The sequence below is a fragment of the Barbatula barbatula genome (assembly GCF_947034865.1).
Source record: "Barbatula barbatula genome assembly, chromosome: 3".
Lineage (NCBI taxonomy): Eukaryota > Metazoa > Chordata > Actinopteri > Cypriniformes > Nemacheilidae > Barbatula > Barbatula barbatula.
Window position 1 is genome coordinate 2,975,749 of NC_136764.1, and position 24,252 is coordinate 3,000,000.

A 24,252-nucleotide genomic window follows, 5' to 3' on the forward strand; every position below is an offset into this window, starting at 1 on the left:
CCAAAGTGACTTACATTTGCATGATCCTATACATTTGTCTCTAAGTGCAATCCTCTGGATCGAGCCAAGACCTTGATGTTGTTACCACCAAACTCTTCCCACTGAGCTGCAGGAAAGCTGCACAACTCTTCTCTGTCGCAGCTCATACATGCGGCCACAACTGCAGCTGGAGCAGCACAGAGACAGCAGGACTTTAACATCACCATCTTCTGCTCACTGTGGAAATAACAAGGTTTCTGTTTAAGCAGTATTTAAAGTGTCCACACTTGAGGGAGGGATATACAATATATATATTTTTTTATTATGATTATTAATTTAGTTTGATTATTAAAGTGATGATTGGCTTCAGTTTATAAAATGTTTATCAGTTTCCAAACATAAACAGTTAACAAATGATTGTTGAAATATAGACTTTTTCACTTCTTGTTGTCTTGATGTGACTTCAGAAAAATGTGTAGATAGTTTCTCTCTCCACTATAATAAATGTAAATAAATAATAAAACAATAACAACATACTTTAGCTTGTTAAACTTTAAGTTTGTTGTTTAGTTTTTAAACCAAATAAAATGTTTGAAAGAATCAGTTTAAAGTCATATAATCAGGATTATCAAGTCAGATAAAAATGTTGTGGACAGGACGGGTCTTGAGTTCAATCAGAATATAAACATTACAGCCGAACAATGAAATCTCATTTACAGTATATGACATCACTTCAGGTATTTAGAGTTTTAAAGTTGTTATTAGATTTGCATTTAAATGAAACAGAAACTAATTTATTCAAGAATAATAAAAGGTAACAACATTTAATCATTAATCAATAGAAAAGGTAGTTATTAGAAAATAAATATAATTGAATAGATTTTTTACATTTTTGAGACAAATCTCCAAGTTGTCTTCTGGTCTGAGCCAGGTTTAATAAATTATAAGTTTATGAATTAAAGAGAAAAGTATAAATATGTGAACAAATACCTCAGGCATGATTTTACAAGTGTCTGTTTTAATCAACCGTAATCACTATATGAATATCAATATCTAACAATGAAGAAACATTTCTCCCTTTTTGGAAATAATCCAACATTTGATCATTTATGCGTAAAGGACTGGACATGTAGGCAGGTTAAAAAACCATATGCAGAAGTTTATTAAACAACAGTCCAGAAAGGGACGGTCAAAATACCAGGGAAGGTCTACAATCCAAATGATCAGTTCAACCAAGCAAACAAGACATATATGATTGTAAAGGATAAACCAAAAGAACAGCCAAACTATTGTCATCACATAAGACATGCAATGAATAATGATATAATGCTTGGTACACAGGTGAACTGGCAATACCATGACAATGGAAAGCATGGCCACATACAGTATACATGAGACAAATATATAAAATGTTGAGTGAATAGTAAGGTTTTAGTATTTTGGAGAGAGCTCCCCCTGGTGGTTGGATGTGCATCTGTCCCACACATACACATGTCAATAGTGCAGAAGATCGTGACACGTTCTATCAGATTTTTATTTCACATATGACATGATGTGAATCATTACAACCAACATCATCCCATTCCCCAGAATCCACCATGAGGGCACCACAGTCTTGTCCACCTTTATAGTCATCAGGCTGACCTGAACCCCACTTGGTAAAAGTCAAGAGCTGTCCATCAAGGTCCATAAACTGCCCTTCTCTTTTTCTGTCTGTGACTCCAATGAACACCTTCTTACCACTCAAACCACTGGCAACAGATAATCTTAACACACCTTGGATTTCAGCATCATCTTTTGGCAAAACGATCGTTCCACCAGCTGCATTGCAGAACTTAATCCCCTGATCAAAACTGTCCATCATAAATGTAATATTTCTGCCCAACCCTTCTAAAAGTATTAAATCCTGAAGCCTTCTCCATCATGGTCATTTTGGCAGTTAGCTGCTGGATCTCAGATTTGAGGGACATTGTGTCACTTCCAGGATGACCTGAAAATACATTTTATCAAGATGCTTTATTGATTTATAGGCTGATATTCTGGACCACAATTTATGATGTTTGATACCTGGCAAACCAATTAAACCATTGTGACCTCGTACTCCTTGGGGTCCAGGTGGTCCTGCTTTACCTGGCGGTCCTTGCACATCCATTCCTGTCACAGTAAAGCAAGCAAATGCCTGAATCTTTATCTCTCCCTCTGAAAAACACACTTAAACTCTCACACAAACCTGGCTCTCCCTTCTCTCCTTTAGGCCCAATGGCCCCGTCTTTTCCATCTCTACCATCTCTTCCGGGCACACCATTGTGTCCAGGTGTTCCTGGTACTCCAGCAAGAGCAGGACAGTTCAGGTTCTGTGAACTCTGAGGTTCAGCTGCATGCAACAGTCCACACTGAAGCAACAGAAGAACACCGAGGTACAGCGCCGCCATCTGCTAGTGTACAGTGGAAAAACTTCAGAAAACCTTTCAAGAACCTGAAAACAAACAATGCTTCTGGGTAGATTATTTTGCATTGATCTTCCTAAACACAACCACAAACTGGTTAGAGCACAAAACATTTTTTGGCATCTTGTGAAAGCTTTCTTACCAGTCCCAATGTGAGATTTAGCATTTATGTTACATAAAAGGGTCTGAATTTGTCTTTTCACCACCCACAATTTAATATTTATATCACACACAATGTCAAACCGATTTTAAATATATCAAATGAAAGCTCTCACTCAAGATTATCACTGTATATTTCCCTTATTTAACACTTTAGAGTAACACAACACAATAATTGTCAAGTGAAGTCAAGTCATCTTTATTTTTATAGCGCTTTTTACAATGTTCATTATTACAAAGCAGCTGTATGTAGCAGGGGGAAAAGTGGCATGTCCCCCTTAAGAGCATGTCCCCCTTAAGAGCATTTCCCCTTTAAGAGCATTCCCTTAGGGGCGGAGTTGTGCACATGATTAGGTTCACAGGTGCTTTATAAGACCAGAGGAGCAGTTGTTTGCATGGGCTTTGTTTGCTGGTTGAGACTCGAGAAGGTAATTGTTGCTGTTTTCACTCATTCTGTTTATTGCCTCTAAAGTGACGTACACCTGTGTGCCTTATTTTAGGCTGCTTTCCCCTATGCTTGCGTGTGTATATAGTTAGAATTTGATTTTAATTTCACGTGGGAATTTGCTCTTAACTTTGTTTTGGGGATGTGTTTTAGGCTGGTTAGATCTCCTCGATGGTCGTGGGGCTGGTGGATTCACGTTAGTGACCCTGGAAAGTGGTACTGTTCATCCTTTTAGAGCATCGGTAGGATTTTATGTGTTTTGGGAGTGATTTAGCTGCGGCAGTGGCAATATATTTATTGGTGTAGATGATGTTCTATTTATTTGATGTAACATTTGGTTTATTTTTGTTCTCCGTAGGATTTCCAATTTCTTTGCCGCTGCTGTCTTTCCTCCCCTTTTGGTTTTATGTAACCTTTTCTTTTTTTGTGGGATTTGTCGGATAATTGCCTATTTTATGACATGTCTAAAACAGCTGGGTACGATTGCTCTTAGTCTGCATCAGTTTTACTCTGAGAACCAACTAATTTGTTTCCTCTTTTTTTGTCTTTTGTTTAGCGGATCACTAGGGAGTGCTGGCTGGAACACGGGTGTGGTCTCTTTGGTGGATACTCTCCTGTGGTGCTGCATGTACACTGTTGTTCACAATTATTTCTTTTTGCGAGTGCGTGTGTGTGTGTGTGTTTCTCTTTTGTTAGGCACGTGTACTGGTGAATATCACAGGGGCAATAGCGTGGGCCCATGCCAGTGGCCGGTCAGTCCTCCAAGTGTCCGCTAGTTTGTTTTCTTTGGGTTTGTTCTGTCTCTTAAAGTTGGTGTTCTCTATTTTAAGATTACCGCTCCCATTTGTGATTATCCTGGTTAACCATTTAGGCCTTTTAATAGGACGTGTCCTTTTTTTATAAGATGTTTGTCAATAAACTGTGAATTTTGTACTATTTGAGAAACTCGTCTCTATTCCTTCTGTTTATAAGGCACACAGTGAATCTGTGTCCATAATTTAACTTAACACTCCCTGAGAGGGATTCAGGGTGGCGTAGTCAGGCGATGTTGACTGGGCATCTTAATCTTCGAGTGTTTCTAGTGCCCTCGTGCTACATGTACAAGAAAACATTGACTATAAGTAAAACATAAAAGGTTATGCAAGTCAAAACACAGGTAAAATATCAGACACACAATAAATTCCTCTATGCAGTGTTAATGAAATAAAACTATAAAATTCTAGCAGCCAGGCAAACAGTGCAATGCTAGTATGCTAACGGTTGCGAGGAACCCAAAACTCCATTGGAGGAGAAACAAACCCTCAGAGGGAGACCAGGCCTAACCAGCGGATCCCAGTTCCCCTCTGGCAAAAGCTGCAGCCTCTGCACAAGCTCGACAGTGCGCGCACAACAAGGCTAAATATATTATCATTAATAATCTAATAGCGGCAAAAATTTTGTAGTCGCCACGTCCTTTGTCCAGCTCTATCATCACAGATTTTGTCAGGTCTGGGTATGGACTGCGTCCTGCCCGCTCTGGTACCCTTGGAACAATGAGAATGGCTGAGAGTAGAGGACTGTTCTGCACTATTTGAAGTAACAAATGCATCAGTTGTTATTGGAAGTGTTCCTGGTTCCGGTTGATCTGACTAGTGCAGCCTAAACCTTCATAATATTTATATTATAATAGTGTAGTGTATGCAAGATTAGTCCCCAAAGACTACAAGAGGGCCGCGGTCCTCCGGGAAGGATGAGATTTAAATATACAGGAGAACTAAACCAGACACAGGTGAAACTAATGATTGACTATATGAACAATAAACAGAACTTGAACGTGACACTTATAGATTATAAATGTTATTTTTTCTGGAACAGAGAAACAGTTTGATGCTGCAATGCTGGACATTAGTCTGATTTGAAAACATATCGTCTTATAGTAAGGTAGACAGTCACAAGATACAGATATTCGGTGAACCATTTAAAAGCTTGGCATACTCTTATCTGAAGATAAGCAGAGCAACTGCGTGCATGGCACCACAAGAATGAGACGAGAAACACTGAATGATACAAAGCAGATGGTAAAATTACGTATATAGTACCACAGCGTTATGTTCTCTGACCCGAATCACAGTTTGTAAATGTCAAGAGATTCACTTCTGTGTCCACAAACTGTTCTTCTGTATATCTGACTTTTCTCCAATAAATGGATTTATCGCAATGTACTGAATTTAACATTGAAATGCAAAGTGAAAAACTGACCTCTTGTAATTGATGACAATGTTTAAAGAAGAAAACCAGCTGTGCTTTATTTTCTTTTTTGTTGCTTTATTTGAGTTGATATGTTTTAATAGGCCTATATCATTTACATTGTAAATAGAGAATGTGAAGCTATGATATGGAGCATTGCATGCTGGGACAGCACCATCAGTTTTACAGGATCGCTCTCTGCTAGGTCTTGTTGTTTTTGTTACCTGCATTGATATTGATTACAATTTGGATTGAAGGAGCCGCTTCATCCAAAAGTAAGACCAACACAAGGTGTAAAAGCAAGTTCTGTGTGCTAGTACACACACACACACACACACACACACACAGAGAGATTGTTGAAATGAAGATTGTTAAGAGGAGATTGAAGAGAAAAGTGATTCAGTTTAGATTCATGCGCAATGAAACATGAAGATACTGAGGAACAAACAGGTTACCCACATTTCAACAGTACAGCATATACAGATCCATAAACATTAAATACTCTGTGTATGTTTGTATCGTTGTTCTGTATCTAAGAAACACTGGCGGGGAATGGTCAGAGAATGATTGTATTTTTCTTTTAAAGCACATGAAACATCGCTAAACGAATGACGTTTCTCATTTAATTTCAGATCTGTTGGAACTTTGAGATGAAAGTGATAAACTGGAGTGAAAGAAACACGTCAGTTTCAGAAAACTCAAAATGTATAAACGGGAGAAACATCTTCTGGATGCTCGCAGATGACAGACACCTCTTCAAAAACAGCAGTCAAGAAATGTTTCACTTTTCCTTTAATTGTGAAGATGTTGTATCTGGTCATCTGTTACCGTCACATGTACAGATCCGCTGGTGCTTGCCAAAGCAAAACCTACGTAAAGAACATCTACCTAAAAATTGTAGATGAAAGGTAGAATTGCTTAACGTGAAGCTTTCTTAAGACATCTGAACATCTGAATTTTTTATATTTTATCAAAAGATACCCTGCGGGGGTGTGAACTGAACTGGGTGTCCCTTAAAATAAGAGAACATAATAAGCATAAACCATGAGATTGTGCAATATAAATAACTTAATAAATGTTTACTTTATGATAGCAAGAAATGGGTTACAAAATCTTGACTTACTGACAGTCTGTTCATGCATTGAACTCATGCTCGACATAGAGATGGATGAACCTGTGGGAGTCTAAGACATAAATAAAATATCCAACACACGGAACGGTTCTGCACGATGGTGGAAAAGCGGTCAATGTTTGGGGGAGAGCAGGTCTACCAGTAAACATGGTTAAGATAATACAATACAATCTACCTGACAGCTCTAGAGCGCGGTGTGACTGTGGAAAGTAAAAACACAACACATAAAGTTTAGTCTTTTAGTTTAATAAGTGCAGTTTATTTCTCAAATTATGAAGCGTTCGTACCTGGTGATGTCACAGCCACTGGAAGAGTCATCCTTGGAGTACCTCTATATATGGAAAGACGTGAATTCTGTGAATGTGTGTTATAACATACTGTAACAATATTATGGCCACACATATGATCATAGACAATAATCTGTGTTTACCCATTAATCTGAAACCTCCCAGGAGATGTCTGTGTGGGGCAAAACACATTAACATTGAAGAATGAGTCAAGAGCGAATACAACTAATGTAAACTGATATTTCTCACCCTCCTTATAGAGAGAGAGGTTTCTTGAGCTCTTCATTCTCTCTTTTCAGCTCAGACACTTGCCTTTAATAAAACACAAATAGATACAAATGCAGTTTTGAAGTATGACGGAAATATTTCAGATATTCAACAACAAAAGAGCACCTGTAGAGCTGATCATTGACATCTTTAAGCCTTCGCTCCAGCTCTGCAGACTTGCTTCTATAGAAAGCTATGACACGTTCCTTCTGCCTTTTCTGAAAAACAGCGACCTGAAACACGTCTGAACTTTCAATAGGTAGAATTGTGTTTGCTTAGGGCTTCATGTCAGTGTGGCATTTGATCACATTTCATGTAGTCAAGTAAAATACAATAGAGATGTTATTCAATATCATGTCGATTATAAATGAATTGTAATAAAGTACATTTAATAAGTAAGGGATAATGTACAGGCAGCCAGTTGTTATGGCAGAAATAAGCCCTGACAGTACGATCAGGTATCAGGTAGGAACAGCCGGCTGCTTGTACATTATCCCACTTATTACACGACTACTTACTACATGAGAAAAAAATGAAATGTGATTTTGAAATATTTGATAAGCTCATTTTACTGAATGCAGACCTTCCACGTTTACTGTAAGAAACGACATTCAAATGTCACGAACAAGCGTTTGGTTTAATCATTTGTGAATCTAATGTATGTTATTATAAAACGGTCAGTACTGATCCTTCATTCTGATTGGTTGAGCCGAGTTCCAATGCGTATGTAAATACCCCGCTTTATAACGGCAGACCGCATTACATAGCCTAAATATCACTTTATTTACTTAATTTTATGAAACATATGCTACGCATATAGAATAACAATTTTATAAAAGCAATGAGCCCCACGCAGCAGTGGGTAACAGTGCATTTTATAACAACTAAGGGGGTTTTATACATATATATATATATATATTGTATATTCATATTTAATTTGTCAAAAAAAACCTAGCAAAATGATTCGCTGCATCCGGGTGACCGTGTGTTATTAGTTTTGAGAGGTTGTTATCTGGGAATAACAGACCTGCAAATGTCCCGACTGGCCAATCAGAACCAAGCGTTCCAACGAGTCGTGTAATAAGCGTCTGATAAAACGACTGATACCTGTGCGATATGATCCAGTCGAGTCTGCAGGAGTTTCACTGGATCTGTGAAATACATATTTTCCTGCGGTTTCATCTTCACAATAATGAAAGGAATATGCAGGAAACAAAAGAGACGAGAAAAGCTGATAAATAAACAAAACCTTCACTTGGGCTTTCGACTGTTTTGCCAATTTGCAACGATTGTCCCCTGATAGCAAACTACACCTGACAGACGTCTGCATTCACATCTGGAAGACATTGTGTGCTCGTCTGCAATACGTCTGATGTTAGATGTCACACAGACGTCTGTAATATATTTATCATTTAGAATGGATGTAAAACTGATATCAAGCAGATGTTTTTACACAGCAGATGTTTTCCAGATCTTTAGCAGATGTACCTGTGCTAGCCGGATCCTTTCCACACCAGGTGAACTCTGTCCATACAGCACACATAAACTCAATGAACTCTCAATAATATCATATATAGCAGTGGCTTTATCTATAGAATGAGAGTCGTTGTCAATGAATGTGTTGTTGGTTCATTGTCTGCATTTAGCATCACAACTGGGGCTGATCATTGTTCTGCTGTAGACGCAGTTTCTGGGTTTAGTTTGACTCACCTGGTCAGATATTGTCAGGTAGTTACAGTCGGCCTGACACACTCTGCACTGACCACTAAACTCTGGAAGACAAAATGTTTGTTACCCGACTAAAAAAGGTCTTAAATAAAAGTGAAAATCTGTTATTATACCAAAGTAAATCCCGCACTCACTTGTATTCATGCAGTCCTGACAGAATATATGACCACAGCTGGACACTACAAATGGTTTCCCTCTTCTCAGAAAACAGTTATTACAGTGAAACCAATCCATGTCTCTGCAGGACCAACAAAACTAATTCTCATATTTACCTCAGAAATGATTTCTTATATAATCGTCGTGTAAAGGTGAATGTCGCGTGTTAACACGTAAGAATGTTTAAGTTGGTATATTTGTGTGAAGGGTTTAGCTGCAGTTCACAGAGTAACAGACCGAAACTGAAGCGAAACAAGTCCTGTCAGAACCGGCTCGACTCGAGTGACGTGTCGTTGAGTAAAGTCTCCAGTAGAGGTCGCCAACGCCTCACGTTTCGATTGCGTCATATATCTACTTAACATACGCGGTTGTTTATAAAATGATTCATATTTCAACCATTTAAAGTCGCTCATTACTATACAAATAACTATACATACTTTTATCAAGACAACAAAAATAAGTGGAGTAAAAAATGTTGTAGTTAATCCATTTATTATTACATCATTCTAAGCGGTTTATGCGACCGGCACCAGATTAAACACCATCTTTGTTTTCTTAACCAAACCAAATATGTCTCACAAAAGTATTATTATAATAGCAGTAAAACTACCACTGTAGTTCAGAAGCCAATTGGCCGCAGCGAAAGGAAACACTACACAACACACTGCGATGTGTGTGTGTGTGTGTGTATCATTGTGTTTGAGCTCTTTCAAGGCTCCTCCTCCATAGCTAACGGGAGAAAGTGAAACTGTTACAGAAGAAGCCATTTTACAGTGAGAAGAATCATCATTGTCATTAAAGAAGAAAATACTGTGAGTATCACATTTATTCAGTAGATTCATTTACATCGCGTTTATTGTTGTGTGTTGTTTTTTGTATATTGAACTATTGCTCCTGTGTGACATATCGCTCATTGCTCCCTGAATTCTTCATAAGTCGCTTTGGATAAAATCATCTGCTAAATGACTAAATGTAAATGTTATTCTTGTCATTTGGAAGCGTGTTTATAAACAGTCATATGTGACTTGTTTGCCGATTCTCTTGTGAAAATACTCGATATAATGTCTAAGTGAAAATGGAAAGATTCATTCCTTTCTGGCAACAGACCAAGTCCGTACACCAAGTGCTGAGGGGGGGGGCTACAACACAACTCACAAAACGCAAACATGAAGAAGCTAAGTGGGAGCGCTAATCGGAGATTTAAAAGAGAGAAGGATATCAGGAACGCAGACAATTTAAAATATAGACCGAAAATAGGCAATTTATTTACGCTAGTAAACGTTAGCTAGTCTGCTAAGGCACCGCCCGTCAACGGGTTCAGCTCAGCTAGCCAGAACATTTCTTCACTGCCGGCTCGAGCTAATGTTCACAGCCCCGAGAGTGAAGAGCCCCAGCAGCATCTTCAACCGAAGACCCGGATTCTGCTGCGAGTGAAGCGGTGATGAGTCTCGAGTCTAACCGCATCTGAACCGCTCGAGTCTGCGAGCAGCAGCTGTTTCACATTCAAAGTCCAGAGAAATGCTCGTGTGAGATGTGTTTGCCAAATGAAATCAAGCGTTTCAAGTGTATACATGCTCTTCCCCATTATTTAGGATTGAAATTGTGTATTTTGCCAGATTATTTAGCATTTATATTTGTCTCGTCTAATTGAGATAAATTGACAGATTTCCAAATGTTTATATTGCACTAAAATGTTTAACCCTTGTCTGTCTTGTTGAACTGTGATGTGAAAGGTTGTTTTCTGTTTTAAAACAAGTTCAAAAGAGTTTAGGAGCAGATGATACTGCATTTGATACATTTTTTCCTTGTGGTGGCTTCCATGAAAATTATGTAAATTTTGTTTGTTTGTCTATTGTTGTTGCGGAAAACAGCAGATTTCTAAATGTTTATATTGCGCTATAACCTGATTGTCCTGTTGAATTCTGAGGTGATTTCTGTTTAAAATGAGCTGAGGACCAAAACTTGATTCTAGGAGATTCAATGGATTTTTGTTTGTCTTGTCTGTGATCTTCCTCTGTGATGGCTCTATCTATGCATTTGTGTTTGGAGTTGGTGTTGTTAAATAAATATTGGAGGCTTTGAAAGTCGTTGCTTATTTATTTTTATTTTTTATTCTAACACAGTTTGACAGACGTCTAGGCTATTTATTTGGAAATGGCCCCGAAAAGAAAGCAGGAGTCAAGATCAGAGAAAAGAAAGAAGAAGAAACTGCGAGATGAAGCCTGTGAATCACATGCAGGTAAGTCCGTGTTTAATCAACTTAAATTGGGGAAATGTGCATGATGTGCTGCTACTGATCGTAATGCGTCTCGAACTTGCTGAAGTTCATGTTAGCAAACTGTTGCTTAAACTTTAATTTCTGTGCAGCTTGCAATCTGAATTGAGATTTTACTGTTAAACATTACCTATGTATTTAATAACTGACGCCAGCTAGCTGTTACTTTCTTTACTGTCTTTCTTTAGATATTGAGCTGTAGTTTATGGTTTATTTTGATGTGATGGTGGTTAATACTTTCTCAGTAACAGTAAACATTAGCAGTCAGTGCAGTGCAGCACATGGTAGGCAAACAATTCATGTTCAATATTTGCAGAGTTCTGATACAAAAGCCTTTAAGTGCTATCTGACATTTTGTTCTGGTTTAAAGAAGTGTATAACACAGTGTTTTTATTTGCAGAATCAATGAGTCTCTACAGAGAGTTTAAAAGGTGAGATGATTAAAATATTTAAATATACAAATTTTTCCTTTTTAACTGTAATTGAGAAACGTGTTACATGTGTTTGGTTTGTCTGATAGCTGTCAGAGTTTATACTTAAAACTACTTTGTGAAGATTTGCTTCATGCAAACTAATTCATGACAAATTAATATTAGTTTGTGTGGGGAGGGGTTTCTTTGGTTTTCTTTATTGTTTGTATTATTAAATTCTCGTTAGATAAGCAGAGTTCATATCTCACTATAGCACTGAGGAGGAATTACATTTTAATGGATTTTAGAGGGATTTTAAAAGGTTGGACTACAGACAGATTTAGTTTTCTTGCTTCAAACAGGGATGCACGAGATTTAAGCTAAACCTCTGCATAAAATATATATTACATGTACACAATATAGTTGTACTTACAAATATGTTGAACTATAATAGTTTATCTTAGGAGAAATTACTTTTTACTTTATTTTCTGAGCCTGCATGAGAAATATTTTTTATTCATATATCCTATATTTATTCTAATATACTATACACATTTATCACATTACTGATACATTGCATAAACTCATTACATTAATGTAGTTTTAGTTTGACTGGTGGAGAATCTCCTAAACCCAGCTGTGTGTCCGTGAAGAGTGAAGCATCAATGGATCATCCTCCACTTAACTTCAGTTCAGGAGACTGTGATGATCCAGATGTGAGGTGAGAACAGTCTGATGGTTTAGACGAGTAAATCACTTCATCAGTCTTTATTCTCTGATCTGAGTCTGTGCTGTTGATGGTACTGCAGATATTCACTGAACACTTTACTGACAGATACACACATTAATCCATGTGTTCACTGTATGAAACACATATTTCATTTATTGTTACATTACAGAAACACAACAAATGTCTCAATCAAAGGGAAGCACATGGATTCTGTTTTCCAGGTGAGTGAGTGTGTGTGTGTCTGTCTGTCTGTGTGTCTGTGTGTGTGTGTGTGTGTGTGTGTGTGTGTGTGTGTGTGTGTGTGTGTGTGGAAAGTTGAGAAATGGATGCAAAGCAATTACTGTGTTTTGCTTTGATTAACAATCATTTATTTTATATTCGTTTGATTTACATTCAATATCATGTTTCATTCACAGTTTATTCAGAAATGTTGATGCTCTTCTTCAAATGAAGCTTTAAAATAATTTTACCCCAAAATATGTTTATAAGCCCAAAATCAAATCTGTATGTTTAAAGGGCGTTTCATGAGATTCTTTTACTGTCAGTCGTACTGCAGCTTTACACAGATTACTGTTATTATTACTGATGATTCTGAAACATGTTTAGATGTTTAGTTTCAAACTGATTCATTGTAGTAAGAAGTCACGATCATATTGATTTGAAATAGATCTCAGTGTGTTATCAATGCTGATGTGTATTTGATGCTTTGAGAATCATTTGAAGGCAAAATATGAATTAAAGAAAATATGATTTTATTTGTGTAGTTTTGATGTGTGTTTATAGTGTTTAAATGTGTTACAGGTTTCATGAAATGAGGTTCAAGCTATTTAGAAAAAAACTGTGTTCACTAAAATGAGCATTAAAACCTTTTTCTGCTCTTATAAGAAAACAAAATCATGTGTGTTTGAACAATGTTTTCAGGAGCTTGAGCACAAACTCATCTCTCTGATGAAGAAAGAGCTGAAGATCTTCAAGAGTCTACTGAGTCCAGATTACCCATCATGCTCTGAGAGAGAGAAGGAGGATGATGAAGATCAGATCAGAGTCAGAGAGATGTTTCTGAAGATCACACTGAACGTCCTGAGGAAGATGAAGCAGACAGACCTCGCTGACAAACTACAGACCAGTAAGAGATTTTATTCCTGTGTATTCTTTTTTTTTTATTTGTCATTTCATGCATTTAACTTATTTTGTTTTCCTTTACATAACAGAATTGGCCCCTTTATACACGAAGAAACACAAATCCAGACTAAAAGCGAAATTCCAGAGAATGAATGAAGGAATCTCAAGTCAAGGAAGCTCAACACTTGTGAATGAGATCTACACAGAGCTGTACATCACAGAGGGAGGGAGTGAAGACATCAATAATGAACATGAGGTGAGACAGATTGAGACGGCATCCAGAAGATCAGAGACACAAGAAACACAAATCAAATGTAATGACATCTTTAAAGTCTCACCTGAACTAAACAAACCCATCAGAAGTGTGCTGACTAAAGGAGTCGCTGGAATTGGAAAAACAGTCTCTGTGCAGAAGTTCATTCTGGATTGGGCTGAAGAAAAAACAAATCAAGATCTTCACTTCATATTTCCACTTCCTTTCAGAGAACTGAATCTGATCAAACAGACAAATATCAGTCTGATGGATCTTCTTCATCAGTTCTTCACAGATACAACAGAACTGAGATCGACAGACTTTGATGATTATAAAGTTGTGTTTATCTTTGATGGTCTGGATGAGTGTCGTCTTCCTCTAGATTTCTCAAAGAATCCGAGTTTGTTTGATGTCAGAGAATCAGCGTCAGTGGATGTGCTGCTGACAAACCTCATCAAGGGGAATCTGCTTCCTTCTGCTCTGATCTGGATCACCTCTCGACCAGCAGCAGCCAATCAGATTCCTCCTGAGTGTGTTGATCTGATCACAGATGTACGAGGATTCAATGACCCTCAGAAGGACGAGTATTTCAGGAAGAGAATCAATGATGAGAGTCTGGCCAACAGAATCATCACACGCATGAAATCATCCAGAAGTCTGTACATCATGTGTCACATCCCAGTCTTCTGCTGGATTTCAGCCACTGTTCTCCAGAGAATGTTGAGTGAAGCAGAGAGTCCAGCACAGATCCCCAAGACTCTCACTCAAATGTTCACACACTTCCTGATGTTTCAGATCAAACTGAAGAGTCAGAAGTATGATGGGAAATGTGAGGTAGATCTTCAGCAGGCTAGAAAGAGTCTTGAGTCTCTGGGAAAACTGGCTTTTCAACAGCTGGAGAAAGGGAACCTGATCTTCTATGAGGAGGATCTGAGAGAGTGTGACATTGATGTCAGAGGAGCGTCAGTGTACTCAGGAGTTTGTACTCAGATCTTCAGAGAGGAGTTTGGACTGAACCTGGGGAAGGTGTTCAGCTTTGTGCATCTGAGCGTTCAGGAGTTTCTCGCTGCTTTGTTCAAGTTTCTGTCATTTCTTCAGCAAACATCAGAAAACTTCAGCGGATTGAGATCAAACATGAGTGATTTACTGAAGAGTGAAGTGGACAAGGCCTTACAGAGTGAGAACGGACACCTGGATCTTTACCTCAGATTTCTTCTGGGTCTCTCACTGGAGTCCAGTCAGACAATCTTACGAGATCTGATGACACAGACAGGAAGAAGCTCTGACAGTAAACAGGAAACAGTCGAGTACATTAAGATGAAGATCAGAGAGAATCTCTCTCCAGAGAAGTCCATCAATCTGTTTCACTGTCTGAATGAACTCAATGATCATTCTCTAGTGCAGGAAGTACAAACATATGTGAACAGAGGAGATGAGTCTAGTCTTACTGGAGTCCGTCTCTCTCCTGCTCAGTGGTCGGCTCTGGTGTTTGTGTTACTGAACTCAGAAGAGAAGCTGGATGAGTTTAATCTGAGGAAATATGATCCATCAGATGAAGGTCTTCTGAGGCTTCTGCCAGTGATCAAAGCATCCAGAACAGCTGAGTGAGTCATTTACCTGCAGTTTCACCTGAACATCTAACAGTCCACATTACTGTAGTTAATGTCCTACAGAGACACAATAAAACATGATGGAATTGTTCACTGCATCTATAGAGTGAGAGCTGCTCTCTTGTGGCTTTTTCTGATGTTCATTCATTTGTTTTTTATTTATAATTGTCTGTCAGGGTTCAGTTCTTGCAGTGATTCTCTATCAGGTGCAGATGTTGCTTCAGCTCTTGTGCAGATGATTCTCATTGTTCAAACATTATCTCTTGATGTGTTTATATCTTCACTGTTATCTTGTTATTTCTCTTTCAGTCTGAGTCGCTGTAATCTGACAGAGAAAAGTTGTTCATCACTGGCGTCAGTTCTCAGATCAAACTCCTCAAGTCTGACAGAACTGAACCTGAGTCTCAATAATCTGAAGGATTCAGGAGTGAAGCTGCTCTCTGATGGACTGAAGAATACAAACTGTAAACTGAAGACATTACAGTAAGAAAATCCTTAAAGCAATAAAGTTAAACATGTGTATGTATTATGTAAATGAAGGTCTTCATAAGTTTATCAGAATCATCTTTATATGTAAGAGACTCAACAGTGACTGTCAGTCAATGACTCTCTGTTGATTCAGATTCATACAGAATTATCACCAAACTGAGATCATTTTAATAACTAACTTCAACATATTCAACTATTCATGATATTAATATAAACTGACAGTGATTTACAATCATTTAATTTATTACTTGTATCTTGTAAAAAGGGACATAATTTGATACATTGATGAATAATAATTGAATAATATATTTAATAAAGTATAATAAACTATATTAAATAATTGTGCTATTAACTATTGTCTAAATGTTATTGTCATTATTTCATTATTTTCTTCTCTCTTCAGTCTGTTTAACTGCAGTATTGGATCTGAAGGTTTTGTTGCTCTGACTTCAGCTCTGAGATCAAACCCCTCACATCTGACACAACTGGATCTGAGCTTTAATAATCCAGAAGATTCAGGAGTGAAGCTGCTCTCTGATCTACTGAAGGATCCACACTGTCAACTACAGACACTACTGTGAGTTATTGATCAAATTATCATTTTGTTTAATTCAAGTGACTGTCGATTATTTTGCTGTTTCACTCTTGTTCTTGTGTAAATTTGATGTAGTCACTTTACTTGTATTATGTTTTCTCTTGGATAAACTCATTCTTCTTGTATTAATCTCATGTGTAAGTCTCTCTGGATAAAAACATTTCCCTAATTAATAAATGTAATTATATTATACAGAAGTTTTCTCTACATATACATGAAGTTAACATGACATACTGTTCTTGTGTTTCTGGACACACATCATCATGTTTTACTGAAGTTCACTGTCACTCATAGAAGTTGTCAAGCTTTCATTGAAATGAGATCAACTTGTTTTGATTATGAGTTTATTACTAAAGCTTTAGCACATTTTTGTTTTGTTTTTTCTCTCTTAGTCTGAGACGCTGTAATCTGACAGAGAAAAGTTGTTCATCACTGGCGTCAGTTCTCAGATCAAACTCCTCAAGTCTGACAGAACTGAACCTGAGTCTCAATAATCTGAAGGATTCAGGAGTGAAGCTGCTCTCTGATGGACTGAAGAATACAAACTGTAAACTGAAGACACTAAAGTAAGAAAATCCTTAAAGCAATAAAGTTAAACATGTGTATGTATTATGTAAATGAAGGTCTTCATAAGTTTATCAGAATCATCTTTATATGTAAGAGACTCAACAGTGACTGTCAGTCAATGACTTCTGTTGATTCAGATTCATACAGAATTACCACCAAACTGAGATCATTTTAAAAACTAACTTGAATATATTAAACTATTCATGATATTAATGTAAACTGACAGTGATTTACAATCATTTAATTTATTACTTGTATCTTGTAAAAAGGGACATAATAATATTAAATATTTGTACTGTTAATTATTGTGTAAATGTTATTGTCATTATTTCATTTATTTTCTTCTCTCTTCAGTCTGTATAGTTGCAGTATTGGATCTGAAGGTTTTGTTGCTCTGACTTCAGCTCTGAGATCAAACCCCTCACATCTGACACAACTGGATCTGAACTGTAATAATCCAGAAGATTCAGGAGTGAAGCTGCTCTCTGATCTACTGAAGGATCCACACTGTCAACTACAGACACTACTGTGAGTTACTGATCAAATTATCATTTAGTTATAAACTCACTTTTTTAATAATCACAAGTGACTGTCGAGTATTTTTGTTGTTTATGTTTTGCTGTTTCACTCTTGTTCGTGTGTAAATTTGATGTAGTTGACAGTGGCGGCGTTTCAACAAAACCTCGGTTATGGCAAAAATTTCCTCCGGCCAAACAACAGCGATATTCCAAAGTAACGTCACCATAAATGATACCACATCATATCTAAATAAATCCTTCACAAGAATCCAAAACACTGAATGAATGGATGAACATGCACAGAGACTTACAGATAACAAACACAAACCCTCATATCCATTAAAATGTGTTTTTTAAAGCTCTAACTCTGCAGCAAAAGTGCGACTCCAACAAATATCTACTAAAGCATCTGTCATTTATACTGTGTGTGACAATCGCTTCAAACCCACAGACAGATGTTTCATAACAACCACAAACGACCACGTTCATCAGTTACGAGTGTAAAATAAACACCAAAAATTAAATGAAATGAACAGCAAACATTATTAAATATAAAACATGTCTCACTTTGTCACAGTGAAGTTTATTGTTATTAAGCAGCGGCGAGGTTGAAGCTAAATCTGTGACATCCAGATAATCCAAAAAGATTCACCTGAACATCTAACATGCAAGAAATATACAAGTCATGAAGTGCTTTGAGCGGCTGGTCCTGGCACACCTAAAGGACTCTCTACCACCCACACTGGACCCATACCAATTTTCCTATCGAAACAATAGGAGCACAGATGATGCAGTGTCCATGGCGCTGCACTCCGTGCTCACACATCTGGACAATAAGGACACTTATGCACGTATGCTGTTTGTAGACTTCAGCTCTGCATTCAATACCGTCATCCCTTCCAAGCTAGTCGTCAAACTTGGAAACCTAGGCATCAACAACCTTACCTGCAACTGGATTATGGACTTCCTGACGAACAGGCCTCAGCTTGTTAGGTTAGGCCCCATCTGCTACACCACCACCACCCTCAACACTGGTGTTCCACAGGGCTGCGTACTGAGCCCCTTTCTCTACTCCCTTTTCACACTCGACTGCAGGCCTTTGAACGGATCTAACTCCTTCATCAAGTTTGCAGACGACACAACAGTGATTGGTCTCATCAGCAACAACGATGAGACTGCATACAGGGAGGAGGTCCGGCACCTGGCCACATGGTGCTCCGACAACAACCTGCTCCTTGACACCTCCAAGACAAAGGAGATCATCGTGGACTTCAGGAAGGCGAAAGGAGACACACACGACCCCATCCACATTAATGGAATGGCTGTTGAACGTGTTTCCAGTTTAAAGTTCCTGGGGACTCACATTTCGGAGGACCTGTCCTGGACCACCAACACCTCATGCCTGGTCAAGAAGGCTCACCAGCGTCTCTTCTTTCTGAGGACACTGAAGAAGAACCAACTGTCTTCAACTATCCTAGTGAACTTCTATCGCTGCACGATAGAGAGCATCCTGACCAACTGTGTCACAGTCTGGTACGGGAACTGTTCTGTTGCTGAGCGCAAGGCACTGCAGCGGGTGGTGAAAACAGCCCAGCGCATCACAGGGACTACACTTTCTGCCATTGAGGACATCCAGAAGAAACGCTGTCTGTGTCGAGCTCGCAGCATTCTCAAGGACTCCTCTCACCCCACTCATAGACTGTTTACTCTCCTGCCTTCCGGTAGGCGCTTCCGGTGCCTCCGGACAAGAACCAGCAGACTAAGAAACAGCTTTTTTCCCAGAGCTGTTTTATTATTGAACTCTGCCCCCACTGATTCCACTACCTCTCTTACCTTTAACTTCAATGCTGCTATAACATTGTTTACATTGCACTACAGGGCTGCATGCATGACTGAACTGTACACACCAGTACTTCATGTATCTGCTCTACCGGACTGTTTACACACACACAGCATCATTCGCACTCTATACTGCTCACTTGCACACCAGGAATATTTAACTGAATGCTCATTTGCACTAATGGACCACTTCCATAACTGCATTAACCTATATACTGCACTGTAATTCAATTAACTGCATCTAGTCATCTACTGCACTGTAACTTCAATAACTGCATTAACTCATCTTCTGCACTGTAACTATTAACTGCATCTACTCATCTATTGCACTGTAACTTCAGTAACTGCATTAACTAATCTACTGCTCTGTAACCTATAAACTGCATTAACTCATATACTGCACCGTAACTTTAATAACTGCATCAACTTCAACAACTGCATTAACTCACCTATTGCACTGCAACTTTTATAGCCAATGTCAATAATTTATGCATACCTAAGTCACTTGCACTATTTTAGTCTAAATTATTATCTGTTCATATCCACCTGTACATTAATGTTCATAGTATATAGTCATCTGTATATATTGTTCACAGTATATACCTACTGTCATATTTTCATAGAACATACCTACTGCAAAATATGTTTATAATCCATGCCCACTGTATTATATTCTCTCATATTGTATTCTGTATTTATTCTAACTGTATATCCTGCACTTGCTAACTGCACCTCTGGTTAGACCTAAACTACATTTCCTTACACTGTACTTGTATATGTGTAATGACAATAAAGTTGAATCTAATCTAATCTAATATACAGCAGTCTAATATATGAAGATCTTTAATGAGCATCATTATACACACTTTGTTTCACTGTTTTGTCTGAATGCTGTAGGGCAGGGGTCTTACATTCAAGTTCCTAGAGGTCCGGTCTTTATATTTTCTTCAAACAATAATCCAGACAATGTTTTCTAAAAATTAATAAATATTTAATAAATTAAGCCCCCTTGTGTGTATATATATGATCTTTCATCAGGTCATTTATTTCATATTTTGATATCCACAGTATGTATCTATGTATTGTAGGTTCTGTGGCGAGGGGAATGTCCTCTTAATAGAAGTCTGATAATTGATATCTGTCAATATAAAACTACTGACAACATTCAAACAACAAATGTAATGTAACTATTAAAATGCTCTCATCATAAACAGAAAACTAATTTACTTACTAAATAAGCCTTTTCATGCCCTTCATACCAGAACTACTTCTGTCTTTAAATCATTTCACTATTAGATCCTTGTTCATTAATAAATGTGATGCTGCTTGTGAAAAGCTAAATGTATTTCATTGTTTTCTACATAAAATCATGAAATTAATGCTTGAAATTAATATTTGATGCTTGTTATAATAAGTTAGATTTTGAGACTTTAGTTTGGGTTTTCACAGGGTCAGAAATGTTTACATGCTGATCAATAATGCTAATGCTCAATATAGATAAAAAGGTTGTGGTTCATAAAATATCACAAATCTGCTGGAAAGGTTGGAGACTTTTATCAAACAGTAAACAGACTGACAGATACAAATCCTTTAAAGTTGCTGTATTTAGTTTATTGTTGTGAGTCTATTGACCTGCACTACTGTTGTTAACATGAACACGTGTCTGCTGCTCTTCATGCGGCGTGTCTTTGGTGGAGAGAAGCAGCGCACGCGGATCAGAAAGGGTTGACCTCTGACCCCGCTGTCTGCACTTGGGTTCTCTGTCCTTGTTCCCTCAACACGTTCCAGACACCTTGATGCTTCATACGATATCCTGAAACATAGAAATGAGATTAGAAGTGATCATTAAAGATCCATCTGTTAATGCTTTGACTGTTATTCATCTCTGTGGCAAGTGCAGCATTGTCAACATCAGAAAGATCCATCATGCAGTCAGAAAACAGTCATAAGTGTCTTACTAACATTGTGACTCACTGTTATCTTGTTATTTCTCTTTCAGTCTGAGTGGCTGTAATCTGACAGAGAAAAGTTGTTCATCACTGGCGTCAGTTCTCAGATCAAACTCCTCAAGTCTGACAGAACTGAACCTGAGTCTCAATAATCTGAAGGATTCAGGAGTGAAGCTGCTCTCTGATGGACTGAAGAATACAAACTGTAAACTGAAGACATTACAGTAAGAAAATCCTTAAAGCAATAAAGTTAAACATGTGTATGTATTATGTAAATGAAGGTCTTCATAAGTTTATCAGAATCATCTTTATATGTAAGAGACTCAACAGTGACTGTCAGTCAATGACTCTCTGTTGATTCAGATTCATACAGAATTATCACCAAACTGAGATCATTTTAATAACTAACTTCAATATATTAAACTATTCATGATATTATTGTGATTTACAATAAATTAATTTATTATGTGTATCTTGTAAAAAGGGACATAATTTGATACATTTGATGAATAATAATATATGAATAATAAAAATATATTAAAGTATAATTAACTATATTAAGTAATTCTGCTATTAATTATTGTCATTATTTCATTTATTTTCTTCTCTCTTCAGTCTGTATAGTTGCAGTATTGGATCTGAAGGTTGTGTTGCTCTGACTTCAGCTCTGAGATCAAACCCCTCACATCTGACACAACTGGATCTGAGCTTTAATAATCCAGAAGATTCAGGAGTGAAGCTGCTGTCTGATCTACTGAAGGATCCACACTGTCAACTACAGACACTACTGTGAGTTACTGATCAAATTATCATTTAGTTATAAACTCACTTTTTTTAATAATCACAAGTGACTGTCGAGTATTTTTGTTGTTTGTTTTGCTGTTTCACTCTTGTTCTTGTGTAAATTTGATGTAGTTGACAGTGGCGGCGTTTTAACAAAACCTTGGTTATGTCAATTTCCTCCGGCCAAACAACAGCGATATTCCTAAGTAACGTCACCATAAATGATACCACATCATATCTTAATGTAGCACGAGGGCACTATAAACACTGGAAAATGAAGATGCCCGATCAACATCACCTGACTACGACACCCTGAATCCCTCACAGGGAGAGTGAAGTTAAATTATAGACACAGATTCATTGTGTGCCTTATCAACAGAAGGAATAGAGACGAGTTTCTCAAATAGAACAAAATTCACAATTTATTGAAAGACATCTTATAGAAAAGGACACGTCCTATTAAAAGGCCTGAATTATTAATCAAGGTAATCACCATTGGAGCAGTAATCTTAAAATAGAGAACACCAACTTTAAGAGACGAAACAAACCCAAAGACAAACTAGCGGACACTCGAGGAGGACTGACCGGCCACTGGCATGGGCCCACACTATTGCCCCTGTGATATTCACCAGTACACGTGCCTAATAAAAGGGAAACACACACACGCGCACACCCAAAGAGAAATAAATGTGAACAACACAGTGTACATGGCAGCACCACAGGAGAGTATCCACCAAAGAGACCACACCTGTGTTCCAGCCAGCACTCCCTAGTGATCTGCTAAACAAAAGACAAAGATAAAACAAATGAGTTGGTTCTCAGAGTAAAACTGATGCTCAGGAAGCGGACCATTGTAGTTTAACAGCCCTGATGCAGACTAATAAGAGTAACCATACCTATTGTTACATCAAATAAATATAAAATCATCTAAACATCAACTACACAAATACATACATATTGCCGCAGCTAAATCACTCCCAATACACATAAACCCTACCGATGCTCTAAAAGGTTGAACAGTACCACTTTCAATGGTCACTAACATCCGTCCACCAGCCCCACGACCATCAGGAAGATCAAACCAGCCTAAAACACATCCACAAAAATGGTTGAAATCATTCATTCTAACTATATACAAGGAAAGGAGGATAACAGCCTACAAACAAGGCGCACAAGTGTACTAAAGTGTGTACATCACTTTAGAGGCAATAAATACTGAATGAGTGAAAGTAGCAACAATGATAACCTTCTTGAGTCTCAACCAGCAAACAAAGCCCATGCAAACAACTGCTTCTCTGGTCTTATAAAGCACCTGGGAATCTAATCATGTGCACAACTCCGCCCCAAGAAAATGCTCTTAAAGGGGCCCTGTCACTTTTCCCTGCTACATAAACAAATCGTTCACAAGAATCCAAAACACTGAATGAATGCATGAACATGCACAGAGACTTACAGATAACAAACACAAACCCTCATATCCATTAAAATGTGTTTTTTAAAGCTCTAACTCTGCAGCAAAAGTGCGACTCCAACAAATATCTACTAAAGCATCTGTCATTTATACTGTGTGTGACAATCGCTTCAAACACACAGACAGATGTTTCATAACAACCACAAACGACCACGTTCATCAGGTACGAGTCTAAAATAAACACCAAACATTAAATGAAATGAACAGCAAACATTAATAAATATAAAACATGTCTCATCTTGTCACAGTGAAGTTTATTGTTATTAAGCAGCGGCGAGGTTGAAGCTAAATCTGTGACATCCAGATAATCCAAAAAGATTCACATGAATATATAACATACAAGAAATATACAGCAGTCTAATATATGAAGATGATCTTTAATGAGCATCATTATACACACTTTGTTTCACTGTTTTGTCTGAATGCTGTAGGGCAGGGGTCTTACATTCAAGTTCCTAGAGGTCCGGTCTTTATATTTTCTTCCAACAATAGTCCAGACAATGTTTTCTGAAAATTAATAAATATTAAATAAATTAAGCCCCCTTGTGTGTTTGTGTATATATATATATAATCTTTTTTTATGTAGTGAAGCAGGGACGTGCACAGGAATTTTGAGGGGCAGTTGCTCTGACCTGAAAAAAGGGCAACCCCCCCACCCCAAAATACAACAACTCACAGGCTATATGAAGGACTGAGAATAACAGGGTCTTTATTAAAATATATATATATAAAGAAGTAAAACACTGAAATACAGCACTCAATCACCTTAACCAGTACTAATAATAACACAGAAAAACATAACTCCCTGAAATATC

The 24,252-nt window shown here is 37.6% G+C and overlaps 3 protein-coding genes, 1 long non-coding RNA gene and 1 pseudogene across 6 annotated transcripts in view; 2 read left to right on the plus strand and 3 right to left on the minus strand.

Annotated features, from left to right (window-relative positions):
• Positions 1-1,119: 1,119 nt before the first annotated feature.
• LOC306891733 (uncharacterized protein) lies at positions 1,120-2,510 on the minus strand. Its single transcript, XM_079452236.1, has 3 exons — positions 2,210-2,510; positions 2,047-2,133; positions 1,120-1,969 (listed from the first exon to the last, which is right to left on the minus strand). The coding sequence occupies exons 1-3, from the start codon at positions 2,409-2,411 to the stop codon at positions 1,827-1,829; spliced, it is 432 nt and encodes a 143-aa protein (XP_079308362.1). The 5' UTR covers positions 2,412-2,510; the 3' UTR covers positions 1,120-1,826.
• Positions 2,511-2,994: 484 nt separating this feature from the next.
• On the plus strand, positions 2,995-3,725 carry LOC306891738. The gene is made up of 3 exons (XR_013786391.1): positions 2,995-3,013; positions 3,184-3,272; positions 3,587-3,725. It is a non-coding gene; the product is annotated as an uncharacterized lncRNA (long non-coding RNA).
• Positions 3,726-6,559: 2,834 nt separating this feature from the next.
• LOC306892477 (E3 ubiquitin-protein ligase RNF212B-like) lies at positions 6,560-8,124 on the minus strand (annotated as a pseudogene). The gene is made up of 6 exons: positions 8,050-8,124; positions 7,069-7,175; positions 6,925-6,987; positions 6,819-6,847; positions 6,676-6,719; positions 6,560-6,588 (listed from the first exon to the last, which is right to left on the minus strand). The product of its transcript is annotated as an E3 ubiquitin-protein ligase RNF212B-like (transcript).
• Positions 8,125-9,539: 1,415 nt separating this feature from the next.
• LOC306891694 (NLR family CARD domain-containing protein 3-like) lies at positions 9,540-22,875 on the plus strand. Of its 2 annotated transcripts, XM_079452167.1 has the most exons (13): positions 9,540-9,638; positions 10,950-11,065; positions 11,502-11,532; positions 12,113-12,232; positions 12,411-12,462; positions 13,163-13,367; positions 13,453-15,220; positions 15,536-15,709; positions 16,119-16,292; positions 16,703-16,876; positions 17,232-17,405; positions 21,234-21,407; positions 21,799-22,875. In XM_079452167.1, exons 2-13 carry the CDS (start codon positions 10,981-10,983, stop codon positions 21,974-21,976), a joined length of 3,309 nt encoding a protein of 1,102 aa, XP_079308293.1. In that variant the 5' UTR covers positions 9,540-9,638; positions 10,950-10,980; the 3' UTR covers positions 21,977-22,875. The 2 variants fall into 2 exon arrangements, with proteins under 2 accessions (XP_079308293.1, XP_079308294.1); XM_079452168.1 differs by lacking the exons at positions 21,234-21,407; positions 21,799-22,875 and adding an exon at positions 17,533-20,042.
• Positions 22,876-23,004: 129 nt separating this feature from the next.
• Positions 23,005-24,252, minus strand: part of LOC306892479 (NLR family CARD domain-containing protein 3-like) — a gene marked incomplete at its 3' end in the record, with an annotated part of 12,849 nt that continues 11,601 nt past the window's right edge. The window contains exon 13 of the mRNA XM_079453607.1: positions 23,005-23,052. Coding sequence (XP_079309733.1) covers positions 23,005-23,052 — 48 coding nt within the window. The remainder of the gene's footprint in view (positions 23,053-24,252) is intronic.

Excerpts from the sequence above, each read along its gene's own strand:
- LOC306891733 (XM_079452236.1), bottom strand. The coding sequence starts at position 2,411 with ATGGCGGCGCTGTACCTCGGTGTTCTTCTGTTGCTTCAGTGTGGACTG. Across the intron at positions 2,134-2,209 it reads AGGAGAGAAGGGAGAGCCAG|GAATGGATGTGCAAGGACCG; the intron begins GTTTGTGTGAGA and ends TTACTGTGACAG. Across the intron at positions 1,970-2,046 it reads TGGTTTAATTGGTTTGCCAG|GTCATCCTGGAAGTGACACA; the intron begins GTATCAAACATC and ends ATGTATTTTCAG.
- LOC306891694 (XM_079452167.1), top strand. The coding sequence starts at position 10,981 with ATGGCCCCGAAAAGAAAGCAGGAGTCAAGATCAGAGAAAAGAAAGAAG. Across the intron at positions 12,233-12,410 it reads TGTGATGATCCAGATGTGAG|AAACACAACAAATGTCTCAA; the intron begins GTGAGAACAGTC and ends GTTACATTACAG. Across the intron at positions 17,406-21,233 it reads TGTCAACTACAGACACTACT|TCTGAGTGGCTGTAATCTGA; the intron begins GTGAGTTACTGA and ends TTTCTCTTTCAG.